A 15,910-nucleotide genomic window follows, 5' to 3' on the forward strand; every position below is an offset into this window, starting at 1 on the left:
GTGATAAAAAGTTAAAAAATAAAACATTGACATTATACACACACAGATACACACACTCATGCACACAGATGCGCGTGCACACACACACATACCTAAATAAAAGCTAAACAAAACAAAACATCTGTTGGTGCAAAGCAGAAATCAGCTGGCAGACTGTTCGATACTTTTGGAGCATAAACACTACATTTTCTACCGCCTGGTTTGGAATGAGCTTTTTCAATTTGAAGAAGAAGGTTGTCCTGGGACCCGAGGGATCTACCTGGTTGATAAAATGGGAGAATGTGGAGTATATATTCAGGTGCCAGGCCACTTAATGCTTTATAGACCGGAAGCAAAATACAGACCACACTTTAACAGCTCAAAGAAGCTTTTCCTACTTTATTCTCTACAGGAATAAACTGTTGCCGTCATAACTTCCACCTCCCATCAATGCTCCATTAAGGTCTGGGTGAAAAAGGGTGAAAGCATTCTTGCTCATGCAGTATTTTTAACTATAGGCGTGCATATTCATACAATTCATACAAAAAACATTTTATTCTTTGGAACTTTGGTGAAAGAGTGAAGATCTGTGACTCTGCAGAGCAACGGAGAGGAAAAGCAACCAGCTTTATTTTGGCACCGTTTACAGTGCACAGCTTACTGATGTGTCAGGGGTGGAGAGATCTGACATGTAGCAAACCTCCGGTGTACTGTATCTGCCCACTCTCACGGACAGACAGCAAGGTAGGCAGACATTGCCTTGGTTATAGATTATTGTCCAGGTAATTGGTTATTGATTACTCCCAGCCTTCTTGTCTGTGTCTGAAGGGAATTGTACTGTATGAACATCATTCAGTTCTGAGTGCTGTTTTCTACCAAATCTAATTTCAGTATGGAAGATTTAGCTACAAAAAACACATGTAAGGGAGTAAATGGACAGTCCACAGCAGACGAATCACCTACTGCTGCTGCTGCTGCTGCTGCTGCTCGCAGTGTTGACTCATGCTGCGGATCCTGCCTGAAAAGTATCAAGCTCTGGATACCTGTGGACTACAAGAATGAAACAGTTCAGTTTTTGAAACTGGCAGGACCTGTGGTAAGATTGTGTTTAGATAAACCAGTTAATAAGAGTCATTTTCAAAGCTAGAGGTACTAAGTCTGCAGCATTGTTCAGAATGATTGAGTGTGACTCATTAAATACAGGCTGTTAGGACTGTATGTTTTTGAAACCAGCTATAAATTAGATTAAGTGGCATAAATTCAATGTATGCCACTTATTACCATAATAAAAGTGAATATTTCTGAGTTTCTTTTCATTTGAAAAGTTGCTGCTTTACTTTTAACATGAGGATTGTGTTACACCAATATTTATTTTCACTTTTCTTTGCAACTGCTTTATGATAGCAGTAATTAACGGTTTAATAACCAGACCAAACCAGTGGGACTAATTAGAAAAATAATTGGTTCAAGTGTGGCCATGACATGTAGCAATAATAAATGCCTTAGAGGCATCAATAGATCAAGTGTCAGACAAATACAGCTTGATATGTTGGAAGTCCGTCGTAGCAAAGCTTGGTGATACTTAATCAGCATTTGAAGATGATCTAGAAGAAGTTCCACATAAAAAAAAAACGAACCTAATCTATATCAAAATTAATTAAATCAACTCCTAAAGGAATCTTACTTAAAGATAACCCCTAAAACACATAAATGTTTCTCTCCCACAATCTCAAATTCATAGACCTGCTTATGAATTCATATATCCAAGATATTTTTCCAAAAATATTTTCAATATTCCATAAACCTACGGTGCAGAAAAATAGTTAAGCAATTTGGAGAACCCAACCTGTGTCCACTTTTCACTGACTTCCATTTCATTGCACAAACACGGAGCTTGATAGATGAGGACATTTAGTTTCCTTTTGTGCAAACCTTTTGATGCCAAAGGCTGTCAAAAAACCTACACCAGCAATCAGTGGAACTATTTTCTAAAGAAGAAAAGAGAGGTAGTAAAGACGTTTAGAAATACAAAGGAGGTGCAGCAAAACCAAAGCATAACACATGTCAGCTGCCAGAGCAAATACAAAATTGTTGTTTTTTTGTTTGTTTTTTTACCTCAAGGCCTTTTTGAAACAATTGGGTTTTTTTTTTTTTGGTTTTCTTTATGGATAACAACTGAATCAGCTACTGCTTGTTTTGCATGTTTGTTGTTGTTCATTTATGTTTTTATCGTTCTGAAGAGCAGGGAGCATGATTTTGTTTTTCAGTTCATTTCACAGCTGATGAGCTTCCTGATCGGCTTCGTCAGCATGGTGTTCTGCGGTCACCTGGGGAAAACAGAGCTGGCAGGGGTGGCGTTAGCAATAGCGGTGAGCTCTCTCGCTTGAGCTTTGTTTCTGCTTTTATTGGCATTTTGCTCTCAAGGATCACTGCTCATTCTCTTTCATAACGTTGCCTTCGAATTTGACCATTTATTTTGTTCAGACATTCATCTATCTGAGGCTATATCGGTTTTATTTTCTCTCTGTGCTCTTGTTTCTATTTAATTTCAATACAGGTAATAAATGTCACAGGTATTTCCATTGGCTGTGGTTTGGCATCAGCATGTGATACTCTCATATCTCAGGTATTATTTATTTACTTATTTATATAACCAGTTCAGTCCTGACCAGCTGCTGCTGTGTTCACAGTATGCTGTTTCACATTTGTTTTCCTGTGTCAGGTTTGCCCTCTTTCTTGCACATCAGCAAGTGTTATTTTATTTCCCCATCTTTCTGACCCCTTCTTTGCAGACTTATGGGAGTGGTAACCTAAAGCGTGTAGGGGTGATACTCCAACGGGGAGCTCTGATTCTGCTCTTAGCCTGTTTCCCCTGTTGGGCCGTCCTCATTAACACTCAGCCCATTTTGCTGGCTGTCAGGCAGAGTGCAGAGGTCGCCAGGTGAACGAATCAGTCCATCCACAGCCATAAAATTGCAAAAGAAAAGACAGATGCTAAAAATACACTTACTCATGAATTAAGTTATTCAGTATGATTTTTTTGTTGTTGTTGTTTTTGCAATAATTCATAATTTTCCCTTTTTTCTGTCTGCCATAAAGACTCTCCCAGCTGTATGTGAAGATCTTTATGCCGGCTCTGCCAGTGAGTTCAGCTTCCCCCCCGTGGTTTTACAAATTTTTCTTTTCTTTTTCTATCTGCACCCCTACACACTGTATTGAATGGTTGTTGTGTCGCATTATTGATCTAATTAACCTCATTCATTGGCTTGTGTTGGCTTCTGCAGGCTGCCTTCATGTACCAGCTGCAGGGGAGGTATCTTCAGAATCAGGTGCATGTAATGACTATAAGACCACTGATGTGAAACCAAATAACGACTGAAAGTTTGTAGGTAATGATATCGTTTGGTGGGTGTGTTTAGAAAGGGAACATGTACTGTGAGACGAGAACAAACAGCAGGTGCACTGGTGTGTGTGTGTGTGTGTTTTTTTTTTAAACGGCATGCTTTGGTTCACAGGGCATCATGTGGCCACAGGTGATATCAGGAGCCTTGGGGAATGTTTTAAATGCAATAATCAACTACATCTTCCTCAATCTCCTCGACCTGGGGATCGCGTGAGTATACACTCATAATAATGTACTCTTCAGGTGAGTCTAATTTTCAATGCTTTCAAAGCTAGATTATAATGTTGATTATCAATCTTGACAGTCAGCTGGAGGATTTACCTGATGACTTCTTTGTATGAGTGACTTTTTTTTCCCCCGCTTCTTTTGTTGTTGTTTAAATCTCTTGACACCAATAAAGTGGATCTGCAGCTGCCAATGCCATCTCCCAGTATTCCTTGGCCGTGTTCTTGTATGTGTACATCTGCGCCAGGGGCCTGCACAAAGCTACGTGGGATGGTAAATTTAGGGGATTCAATTATTGTGGGGATAACTTTTTTATTTGATAATTACTTCTTAATGATTTCTTGAACGATTTCTGTAAAGCATTTGGTGCTAATTACCAGGAAAGTAGAGACAAAGTTTAAAGACAAGTCAGCTTAGTTAGCTTATTTTCTTTAAATAACTGTTCCATTTCAATACAATTATAACCTTCATTAATGCAAGATTTGTTGCAGGACTGTTGCATTAGACTTCAGAATTGATTTATTATTGTGAACTTTCATTCTCCATATGTGTTGAGCTGTACGGCTGTAGATGATGCGTTCGTGTTCAGCTGCACTCTGGGTTACTCCAGCTCAGCAGTTAATTGAAATTAACTGGACATGTGCAGATAGAAAACTATCTCTATTAATCTATAATGACGGCCAAATGATACAGCTCTTTCTAGGAAACCTCCTAGAAAATTAATAAGAATCGTTTACCGTATTGGCATAATTTAACCCCCGACACTAATGAAATATTTTCTGTCCTCTGTCACTGAAATGGCAGCGTAACATTTCTCATAAATACATTTCACTGAAATCTCCCAGGTTGGTCAGGAGACTGTCTGCAGGAGTGGGGCTCTTTCCTCCGCCTGGCCATCCCCAGCATGCTGATGCACTGTCTGGAGTGGTGGCTGTATGAGATCGCAGGGTTCCTGGCAGGCGTCATCAGTGAGGTTGAGTTAGGAGCTGAGTCTATAGTTTATGAACTGGCTGCCATCGCTTACATGGTAACTCCTTTACATTACTGTTTTTCTTGTAGTAAGGATTTCTCTCTTATTCTAAATAACTCTATGAGAGCGTTCTGCTATGTTCTGGCTTGGCCATGATGTATGTTAAAGTAAGATTTGTTTGGAATTGACCTTTAGGACTTTACTCAAGAATCGTATTAATGTTCTATATTTAGTTATGAGTTGAGTGGTTGTTTTCTTACATCATCTTGTACCACAGTTTCCTATGGGTTTCTCTGTCGCTGCCAGTGTTCGGGTTGGAAACGCTCTCGGCGCTGGGAACACAGAGCAAGCCAAACTGTCCAGCAAGGTCTCCCTCATCTTGGCATGTATGAATCAAATATGTAGCCTGACACATCTGCTCCACAGTGTCCCCAAAACAGGAGGCAGTGACCACCGTGTGGAGTTACGTTACAGAGGAGAGTTCGTTGGATCTGATTTGATTATGCCACCGAAAATCTTTCCACCGAGTCTCCTGTCTTCTCTGTCACTAAAATATCCTGGCTGATGCTTTCGTATATTGCACCGCCATTTTTGAATAACGTGCTGTGTTTCTGACGCCTAACCCAGCCATCGTCTCGTGTGTCATTGGAGCCTGTCTTGGCGTGTCCAGGGATGTGATCGGTTACATTTTCACTACAGAGAAGTATGTGCAGATTTTGACACCTGTGTAACATTTGTAGGTTTGTGTATTCTTAGCTCAAAAACAATAACTAACAGGCTTGTGTAATGTGTAATTCATCATGTATTAACCAGCAAAGTGAGCTTGTGTTTTTATTTTTTCGTCATTACCTCAGACATGGTAGATACCATTACTGCATCCAAGCAAAAAATATATTTCAATCAGCTTTGCACTCACCTGTGTTTGTTTGGAAGTCCATTTTTATATCTATGTTTGCGTTTTGCTTTTAGAGACATTATTCAAAGAGTGGCTGATGTCATGAAGATGTATGGTTTCATCCATGTTGCTGAGGCCTTTGCGGTGGGAACCGTCGCTGTACAAGTCACTTCATCCCACTGTTGTGCAAAACAAGCCTGACTCTGGCACAGATTTTAGATTTCTTTTTGTTTTACCTCCTCAGGGTGTGACAGGAGGTATTGTCAGAGGCGCAGGGAAGCAAATGATTGGTGCTGTGTGTAACTTGGTGGGTTACTACCTCATTGGGTTCCCCATTGGAGTGTCTCTGATGTTTCCTGTCAAAATGGGCATAGTAGGTGAGGACGGATCAAACATTTATGAAATAAGTTTAGTTGAATTTTCACTCAAGTTGATGAACTGTTGTCTTTTTATCTCTGTTGCAGGGCTGTGGTCGGGGTTTTTAATTTGTGTTTTGATACAGTCCACGTTCTTTACTGTTTTTCTGTGCAAACTAAACTGGAAGAAAGCCACTGAGGAGGTGAGTAACTCGAAGAAATAGAACTGATTCAACAGTATTGCTGATGATATCGCTATTGTAGACAATACCTACTACTGCAGCCAGGTTTTCTGTTTCTGTTTTTTTCTTTTCGTAAATACTCAAAAGAACTTAGTTGTTTTAAATATCTGAACAGGCGCTGGTAAGAGCAGGAGTCCACATTACAGAGAGGAACGACATCTTTGGGATAGAAAATAAGGGTAAACAGAAGCCACTTACATCTACATATCTTTCTGGGAACTATTACTACTACGTTAACCCTTGTATCAAATCTCTGTCCCACAGCCCTGGACTCAGGCGAGAACCAGACCCACACAAAGACCAGTCGACCCAGTTCTTTGAGTCCAGCAGAGGGGAAGCTGGAGGCGCTCGGTGCTTCCCTGGACGTGGCTCTGTCAGTCAGGCAGCTGGTGGTACGACGTGGCCTCACTCTGCTGTTCATGGTCATCATCCTCGCCGCGGGAGTGTTCATGAGTGAGCTGCTCGTCAGGCTGCTCCAAATAGACGAGTGACCGTCGTTAGACCAACAAACATGCAGCACGAAAACGAAGCTGTGAGTCAGAGTACAGATGTGTCATGTTTAGCAGTAAACCATTTTAAAAGGGGGAAAATACTAAGTACAGTCAAGAGCACAATCATACCCCTTGGTTTGGGTATTAACAGCTTACCATCTTACCACAGGAAGCAATTTGTGATGACAAATTTCCACTCCATACTCCCACTTTTACAAAATTATTTTAAAAAGAAAGAACATAACAGCTGCATTAGAGTGATACATGTTACACAAGTAAAAAAAATATTCTGTAATTGCATTAAATAAGTGGAGTTATTGCTCATTTCTGAAAATTTGAAAAGTTGATGAGGTGAGTTCGTTCAGATCCATTTTCATTATGCTTTTATTTCCTGTTATTACTTCGCACTGCAGGGATTGTCTTTGAAGTTAGATTTTACTGATAGCAGTTTTGGTATTTTGTGTCAGTTTTCTGGCACTTTCTTGCTTTAATCTATTCAACAGTTCAAACCCATTCACTTTTGCAGTTGTTAAATTAGTCATGTTTTGGAAAATCTAAGAAGAAGCAGGGCTTAAATGAGGCAGCCAATGACAGGCTGAACTAAAAAAAATACTGTATAGGCATGTCTCCTTTATATAGAAACATGCTGCGTAATAACGGCTCCAGTCAAGACACTAAAAATGTATGTTTTCATCCCACAGTATATATCAGTCTGAATAGATGCCAAAATTAGAAATAGGATGATTAAATGCTATATTTAGGGTACAGCGCATCTGTGGATGTTTGCTTTCATCATCAAAGACAGAAAAGCTGCTCTTTTTCTTTGGTTTATTTTTCTTTCCTTTGATCTGTGTCGCCGAATTTGATGGTAATGAAAGGTCTGTACACTCACACTGCAACATGCTGGCTGGATGAAGACATGTCAAACTGAGCAAATCAGCCACCTGTATACCTGCTCTGTGCAGGAGCAGATAACTAGCTAGGCCAGGCTTCATAGTTACAACGTGCTCATCAATAAAGACTACACCCTGGTTAACAGCGGACAATTAACCATGTATAATTTTCTGAAATACTCACATAGACGGTGTTTTTCTACAGATCCTGTAGAATAATTATTTAGTCCAGTCATATTTTCAGTCAGGCCTGAAGGGTTTTCTTTTTTTTTCTTGCTTGGCATATTCTGGTTTATTCATTTCGGTAGGGGCTAACTTCAAAAGAGCTCCACTCTGGTCTGTACATAGCCAGTGTACCCACAAGCCACTGCACTCTGCAAACCGACACCAGCGCTGGAATTGCAACACACTGGTGTTTGCGCACATAAAAACACATAACAAGCTTGCATATTAATTTATCGTTACTCAACATGCAAATCAGGCTTGATTCATACGTGGTTACATCGTTGTCTGCGCTTCGGTCTTGCTCATCAGCGGAGACATTGCCACAGGCTCCTCACAGAGACTGTAATCTTGGCCCGCTCACCTCCAGAGATTGCAATCAGTAACATGCTGTGGCACCATTAACGAGTGACTGTGTAAAGATTTGCTGTCAGTATCATTCAACTAAAACTTGTGATACAGTAGCTTAAGGAATCTGATATTAACTTCTTGGTTGTGTTGCCATGACATAACTGGGAACTTAAATCGTGGCTGCAGTTAATAATATTGCATATTACTAACAGTCCACAGCTACTGGCTGCCACATATACGCAAATACAAATATGTTTATGCCTCTGCAGCCTGAAGTGTGGAAGTGGAAGTTACAATGGATAATACTGAGCAATGAGAGAAATGAGTTGCTCTCATCAGTGCAGAAATGAGTTATCAGCATTTGCCTGAATCCATCATGCAGAAATGCCTTTTTTTGTGGGTCTTAAACTTGGTGTCAAACATGCACTAGTACTTACTACTAGTGTTAGTGTGGATACTACTGTATATGTTTTGTACAGAAATCAGAGATTGCCTCTTCTCGTAGGTGAAAACAATCAAGCTGATTGTGACGTCGGCATTTAACATCAAGTGCTATATTGAAAGGCAGAAGCTGTATATGTGTATAAACAACCGTGGCTAAATCATTCCGTTATCATGGGTCAGTTACTGAGTGACGCCAGTTTCCATTACATTTAGTAACTAAACCTTTGAGTTCATTTATGACCTAAAACAACAGTAGTAAGAAGTCATAGTGTATATAACACAATCACTGCAGCATAGTATGAACTGGTGGGCTCCAAATTTAAATAAAACAGTGATCACTTCAGTGGTCCTCTCACTGCCATGCTTTTATTTACTGATATCTGTAAATCCCAGAGATGTTAATTTAGAGATATGTGATGAAATTAAATAATATGGGTTTGGTACTTCTCTTTGTGCAGCTTTATTTACACAATGTGTGTCTGGCAAACAGGAAATGTTCTTTGATAAGACTATCTCGTGTGAGAATAGCTACTTTAGCATCTACTAATGCATCTACATGCTAGCAGGACCAATGTTTCGCATTTTGTGCCCATCAGCATAGCAGCTGTTGGACACTATGACGTCAACAGCAGGACCTTTAATTTCTAATCTTTGGGAATATAATTTGGATCCCTTCGACTGCATATTTACAAGAGCATAGACAATAAGAGTTCAGATTACTTAATGTTAATTTCTTGGGGGGAATAATGTTTTGTTTTTTTTCCAAAATACCTGATCATCCCCGTGGTTATTTTCATTGTCACACACGTTTAAAGTAATTTTTTATTGATTAGGTTGCTACCACAGTACATGATATTATTGACAATACATATACATAGCTTATTATTTACTACTATACTATCTTATTTATTTATCACCTCTGTCCTGAAGATATCAGGACAATGATAAAGGAAGACAATACAGTAATATAAAGACTACTCATATAGCGCATTACATATTTACATGTATACATGTAAATTTTACCTCAAATATTTACAGTCAATCTAATACTTAAAGTTAAAACACCAGAAAACGATTTGAGGTCAGTAAGAGAGAAGATATATGTCACAGTGCAATATGTAAATCAAGAATAGGTTCAAAAATCAAAAGCTATCAGTGGAAAAACATCTGTTCCTTAATGCCTATGTGGTCTCTTAGTGAGGGATTTGTAATGTGTAAAGGCTGAGCAGGTTAAAACATTATCTTTGTCGCAAGACCTTTGTTCCTGCCAGTCTCAGTCTCTTTTGATATTGCTTCTGCCTTCTGCGGATTTGCTCAGCAGTGCAGCGCTGAGACATATTTTTTCTTCATGCAAGATAGAGGCAGTCGCCCATGTCAGGCTGTAGTTTTACAAAATAACAATCCAGGTTTATGAGAAGGAATTTAACACTTTTCTCTTCAGGAGTAAATTGTCCGTTTATGACAACTGTGTTCAGCCACTAGGTGTCAACATTCAGAGGTCAAAGATACTGTAGCTCAGAGGTTTGGGGTCAAGTCCAGAGGAGCCGGTGGCGTAGGAGTGGAGGCATTGGCCCAGTTCAGGGTAAAGTTGGCCCTGCTCTGAGCAGAGGGCTCTGGGGCAGGAAAAGCAATATGGCAAACAACACCTATGGCCAAAATAAGAAATGAAACCAAGAAGGTGAGTCCCCGACGCAATATCAGCTGAGTGACGGAAAGCAGCGCTTGCGGTTTGGTGCTTGCATTATTTTTGCTCTGCTCAGCATCCCCCTCAGCACCTCCTGCATTATTGTTGTTGCCCTCAGCCTCATAACTTGCTTTCAGCTGCAGGTCCTGGGTGTTGACTGGACTGTAGCCATCTGCTTTAGGAACCTCTTCACTCTCCGACTGGGCCTTCAGGGTGCAAAGATGCTGCTGTTAATCAGTGTGTGAGTAGCTCAAGCATGATAAAAAAAAATAAATTAAAAAAAATAACACAAACAAAGTAATGAAGTGAGAACAGTCTGTTAAACTACACAGCATATACTCTCCATATGCACTCACTGTGTTAGGGCAGTCAGAGACGTCAGGCACCATCGCTTCATTCAGCATTGTACTAGCCGGACGTTTTGGTATCACTACCACTTTCTTTCCAGCTCGCAGTTGAGCCTGAAAACACATTAGATACCTACATTAGATAGAGATTCATGAAATACATAATATTAAACTAAAACAGGTATATTTTCATTCATGTGGAAAAAAGCCTGGATGAGATTTCAGATTTATTTACCCCTAACCACTTTTCTTTGCAAAAGCCTTAAAAGCCTTTATTAAGTTGTATTCGTTTGTGGCATGTTTGGGTGGAAGCAAAAGAAAAACAAAAGAACCATGACAGAGCAAAAATGGACTGGAAATACTGAAAAACTGAAACGAGACAAAAAGTTAGAATTATGACTAAATTCAGTTGGTATGGGGAAAGTGCATTTACTGACGGGACTGCAGCCTATTGGCGCTCCATCACAGCAGAAAATCTGCCCGATAAGAAGTTTCATTTGATAATAAGAACCATTTACATTTCTGTCCTTGTAGTACCTTGGCTTTACAGGAAGCTGAGAAGATCATACCTTGTGTGTGACTTTCTTCCAATTGAGTTTGAAGATTAGAACAAGAAAGAAACCCATCTCAAGTGAAACAGATATTAAGAGACCCAGCCAGAAGCCTAATGGGAGAGACACAAATGCACACACTTTAAAGAAAGATCTACAGCGTATTCACTTCATACACACTAGTAAAATAATTGGATAACAATAAAAACTAATGATGTACATAATATGTTTTTAAAAAGTCAAAGCTAGCAATGAGGCTGTACTTAGGCACAGGAGCATTGAGCTACACGCTGATATCGGCATGCTCACAATGACATCATTAACATGCTGATATTTAGCAGGGAATATTTACCATGTTCACCTTCTTACTTTAGTTTAGTTTAAGGTGTTAGCATGCTGACGTGTTGCTAAGTAGCGTTAAACACAAAGTACAGCTGAGGTTGATGGGGATATCATTCGTTTTGTGCCTACGTAAGTGTAAGTATTGGAAGGATTAAAATTTTGTCTGTCTATGACGACACTGAATGAAAAGTACGGGGGTCACCAAAGTGATTACAATCAATCCTGAACAGCACATTAAAGTCTGCACTAAATTTCATGGAAATCCATATAGTACTTGCTGAGATATTTGAGTCTGAGGTGGACTGAGCAACTAACTCTGATCTCATATTGCATATCTGAATGTTAAATCAGAGCCGCACTTACACTATTATTACACTCAAGTCCATAATTCAACTATTACTATTAGAAACTGGATTTATTCAATCCAATCGAAAAAAAAGAGCCACATCAAACCTATTTTCAGCTACACAATTAGGCTGCTCGTCACAAAGTTCCTCATGGAGCAAGCACAAAGACACACACCACACAAGGTCAGAGCTTCGATGCACATTGGGTGAATGTGTGTGTGCGAGCACGCATGCACATTTATCAATACGTGAATACTTTGAGTGGACAGCAAAGAGCGCCACTCTGGCAGGGGGTAAATGACAGGCTGCAGGGAAGGAAATTAAGGAATGGCTGGTGCAGCAGGACGCAGTGGGTTCGTAGGCTTAACTAATGAACCTGGATTTAAATATAGACACACTACCTTCGGTGCTGGGCGCTGCTCATTGGACAACACAAGAAATATGTATGTCTGTGGTGTCATACAAGCAAATGGACACAACTCACAGATCACGGGCAGCTGTTGAATTTATGAGGAAAATAATGAAACGTTCTGAAACTGAAAAAAATCACCTTGCGGTCACTCTGTCTACAAGGTCAGGGTCCCACCATGCTCTTGAAGTTAACATAAATTAGTGTTTGACCTTTGGTATACGTGCTTTTTCCATTAACATGAGGTCACCTCAAAGTAGCAGTCATGGTTAGATCACACATGAGATCACATGTACACTCTTGACAACTTGACTTTAGGCTATACAGTAGCGTGCAAGCAGAACCACGTCGCTACACACAATGAGTTCAAATAAACATCACTGTATACAGTACGGGCTGCACGGTGCTGCAGTGGTTAGTGCTGTCGCCTCACAGCAAGAAGGTTCCGGGTTCGAGTCCCGGCTCGGCCGTGGGATCTTTCTGTGTTTGCATGTTCTCCCCGTGCCTGTGTGGGTTCTCTCCGGGTACTCCGACTTCCTCCCACAGTCCAAAGACATGCAAATGGGGACTAGGCTAATGGGATACTCTAAATTGACCATTGGTGTGGCTGTGAGTGTGAATGGTTGTCTGTCTCTATATGTTTGCCCTGCGATGGACTGGCGACCTGTCCGGGGTGTACCCCGCCTCTCGCCCAAAAAGATGCTACTGCGACCCTACTAGAGGATAAGCGGAAGAAAATGGATGGATGGATGTATACAGTACATATTGGGCTCCATATCGTGGAGATTGTAGACTAAAATTTACTTACTCAATAAAATTCATAATTTAAACAAATATTGCATATCAAATAATTGTATTTCAAACAGCTGGAGTTGTAAACAGTTTCTGATGTAAAATTGTGATCCTGAGGCAAAAAAAGGTTGGTGTAAGATTACGGGAATAACAGGCTCAGTGTATTTATTTCATTTCGATGTATAGCTTGTTTGCAGAGACACATTCAGAGATAGAGTGGGATGAACAGTATTACCTAATATTCTGAGCTGGGCAGCAAACATCAAAGCTATTCCCACCGGCAGACCGATGCAGTAGTAACACACCAGGTTGGACAAGGCGGCAATTTTCTGCATCCCAGATCCTATAAGAATCCCTGAGCAGACACACTGGAAACACACACAGAGAGAGTGAAACAAAGAAAACAGACATTTATTCAACAAAACAGGCAAACACCTCTGTGTGTGCCGTTCAACAGGAGGGCTCAGTGCAAAATCAGACTAGATCATTTGATCTGCTCTGTGACAACATACCAGAAGTGCATCAAAGAATTGTAGAAATGTGTAGACTGAGAGGTTCTCTGAGACAATCTCCACAATGTTTCTACAGACAGTATAAGAAGATCATCAGAAACAGATTTGCCTTTACATAGCACAGGAATGTATGTTTGTTGGTGTGAAACTCACTCATCAGAGGTAAATATGTAGCCGACAACGGACTTACAGCCAGCAATGACGATACCCTGGAACACCGCAAGCACTCCTATAGCGAAGACATTAAAGTTGCGTTGTTCTACATTTCTGTATTTTGTTAGTGCTTACGCAATCCACACATTCTCTGTACCCAGAGTTTAACACATCAGAAGTGTCTGTTATACTGTAAAATTATAAATTAATACACCTGGCCGTCGTATGAATTGCATGCAATGCATCATCTTTGCTTGTGTATATGTGTGTCTTCATACCTGATAGAACCAGGGCCACTTTGCAGGTGACTATGGCCCTGGCAGTGTCTCCAGCCCCCAGAGCATTGCCAACACGTACACAGGCAGCTGCATGGACACCTAGAGGGAACTGCAAGGACCCAATATTACTTTTTTGGTATCAATTACACATTCAGTCAACATTTGAGGAAATACATTTATTCTTTTTCTTTCAAAGAATTTGAAGATTAGTCAGATATGGAGCTGGAGCCCAGAGGCAGTTAGCATAGCTTAGTATAAACACTGGAAGCAGGGGGATACAGTTAGCCTGGGATTTCTCACAAAAGTAAATCTACCAGCACCTCTAACACTCGCAAGTCGTTTCGTGTGTTATATCCGTACACAAACAGAAATGGAAGAACAGCAATCTGTGGTTTTAGGAGGAGTTGTGTGCTGTAAATCAGCCCGGCACTCCAGGAGTTTTAAGCTAAGTTAAATTAAATGCCCCCTGGATCTAGGTCCTTACTTAATATACAGACATTGGTGTTTTTATCTTCTTATCTAAGGTGAATAAATGCATTTCCCAAAATGCCAATCCCAATAATATGTACATAAATCCTCAAGTGGACAAATGGGTGATACATACCATATATGTTATGGCTCCTACTTCCAACAACACATGCTGGGCAGCGAGATCTACCTCGCCAAGCACACCTGATAGGATAAAGGTCAGATTCAGAAATTTACAAAGATTTTCCCATCATGCCTAAAGGCTGCATCAAGAAACACTTCAAGGAAACTGAGGGAGAAGCATCCATATCCATACACAGAATTTGGTTTTGGCAAATGAAAATGATTTTATGGTGTCACAGTTACTGGAGATTGGGAATGCCCAGTGTTGCAGCCTCACATTTTCATTTATGCTAAAAAAGAAAGCTCTACTTCTATTACAAGTAGAAAAGAGGTATGATTTAATTGTTTTAATTATCAGTGGAGTATGTTTCTAATAGCTCTGTCAATCTTAAAGCCACTATGTGTCTAAGTTTAATTTGATCAGAGTGTCTTTAAAGTTATCCTGATGAAGCTTATACAATCTACTGGGCTTCTCCACGGCCAGAATTTTTGAGTTGAAAGAAATTTAAGGAAAACATCAAATGTGTAACAAAAAACAAAAAAAAAAAACACTCTTAACACTGACCGGCAAGGAAACCCCCGATCTCCCAGATCCACCATTCAAACCAGACCATGAATGTACTGGGAATAGCCAGCTTCATATACAGGCCCCATTCCTGCAAACAGTCAGTGGACCAGCCTGCAGAAAGTTTCACGAACAACCATAATCAATATGGCCTATAGAGGACGACAGATTACTGAAGATAGTACTGCTTACATGCGTCATTTGCCTTTTGGCCTAGATGCGTAGAAGAATTTCTGATGTGGTCATTTAGTATTTGATATTCACATTTGTGTGTATAACTCACCTCCCCATGTCTGCTGATAGAGCTTCTTCCATCTGATGTAGCCAAACAACAGCAGGCAGATGGTGATCTGAGAGAGGCTGTTAGCAATTGCTGACCCACTGTAAACACACACGAGGGAACATCTTTGTATATCGGAGAGATGTCTGGTGACAATCTACTTTAACTGTGACTCCATCCCTGTCTCTAGGCAAAGACAGGGGGAAGGACTTCACACTGAGAAGTCAGAGCAGGTCAGCATCAAGACAGTTATTGTGGTTTGAGCACACTTGACATCTAAGGGTCTGACCCTGGAAAACTAGCAGGAATCCATGCTTGATATGGGAGAGGAGGGACAGATCTGACCCGACCACAGAGGCCTGATTGGTTAAGTCGATTGCATGTCGTATCAAATGTTTGTCCAGCTGGACTGGGATCAACTCCTGTCAGAGCTCTCCCTTCTTTCTTTACCCTATTTTGCCTTGCTCTCTAAATAAAGTACAAAGACAATAAACATCAGTGTACGGCTGACTCTGTTTTAACAAAAAAACAAATCATTCTTCTCAGATAGATTAACATGCATAATGACACCCCCCCCCACCCCCCACC

The 15,910-nt window shown here is 40.4% G+C and overlaps 2 protein-coding genes across 2 annotated transcripts in view; one reads left to right on the top strand and one right to left on the bottom strand.

Annotated features, from left to right (window-relative positions):
• The first annotated feature begins 831 nt into the window (after window positions 1–831).
• Window positions 832–9,691, top strand: slc47a2.1 (solute carrier family 47 member 2, tandem duplicate 1). The gene is made up of 16 exons (XM_023421387.2): window positions 832–1,075; window positions 2,247–2,348; window positions 2,537–2,605; window positions 2,772–2,920; window positions 3,079–3,121; window positions 3,264–3,308; window positions 3,495–3,592; window positions 3,783–3,880; window positions 4,453–4,634; window positions 4,855–4,963; window positions 5,205–5,280; window positions 5,547–5,616; window positions 5,717–5,849; window positions 5,937–6,031; window positions 6,186–6,249; window positions 6,335–9,691. The coding sequence occupies exons 1-16, from the start codon at window positions 872–874 to the stop codon at window positions 6,559–6,561; spliced, it is 1,764 nt and encodes a 587-aa protein (XP_023277155.1). The 5' UTR covers window positions 832–871; the 3' UTR covers window positions 6,562–9,691.
• The window catches only part of slc47a1 (solute carrier family 47 member 1), a 12,593-nt gene continuing 5,962 nt past the window's right edge, over window positions 9,280–15,910 (bottom strand). Inside the window, exons 8-17 of the mRNA XM_023421601.2 lie at window positions 15,326–15,423; window positions 15,043–15,156; window positions 14,491–14,558; window positions 13,887–13,995; window positions 13,609–13,684; window positions 13,456–13,525; window positions 13,179–13,311; window positions 11,072–11,166; window positions 10,512–10,616; window positions 9,280–10,361 (exon numbers count right to left, since the gene is read on the bottom strand). Coding sequence (XP_023277369.1) covers window positions 9,987–10,361; window positions 10,512–10,616; window positions 11,072–11,166; window positions 13,179–13,311; window positions 13,456–13,525; window positions 13,609–13,684; window positions 13,887–13,995; window positions 14,491–14,558; window positions 15,043–15,156; window positions 15,326–15,423 — 1,243 coding nt within the window. The 3' untranslated portion in view covers window positions 9,280–9,986. The remainder of the gene's footprint in view (window positions 10,362–10,511; window positions 10,617–11,071; window positions 11,167–13,178; window positions 13,312–13,455; window positions 13,526–13,608; window positions 13,685–13,886; window positions 13,996–14,490; window positions 14,559–15,042; window positions 15,157–15,325; window positions 15,424–15,910) is intronic.

This window comes from Seriola lalandi, unplaced genomic scaffold (genome assembly GCF_002814215.2).
Source record: "Seriola lalandi dorsalis isolate HSWRI2012SDOR001 ecotype SW California unplaced genomic scaffold, Sedor1 jcf7180002054672, whole genome shotgun sequence".
Lineage (NCBI taxonomy): Eukaryota > Metazoa > Chordata > Actinopteri > Carangiformes > Carangidae > Seriola > Seriola lalandi.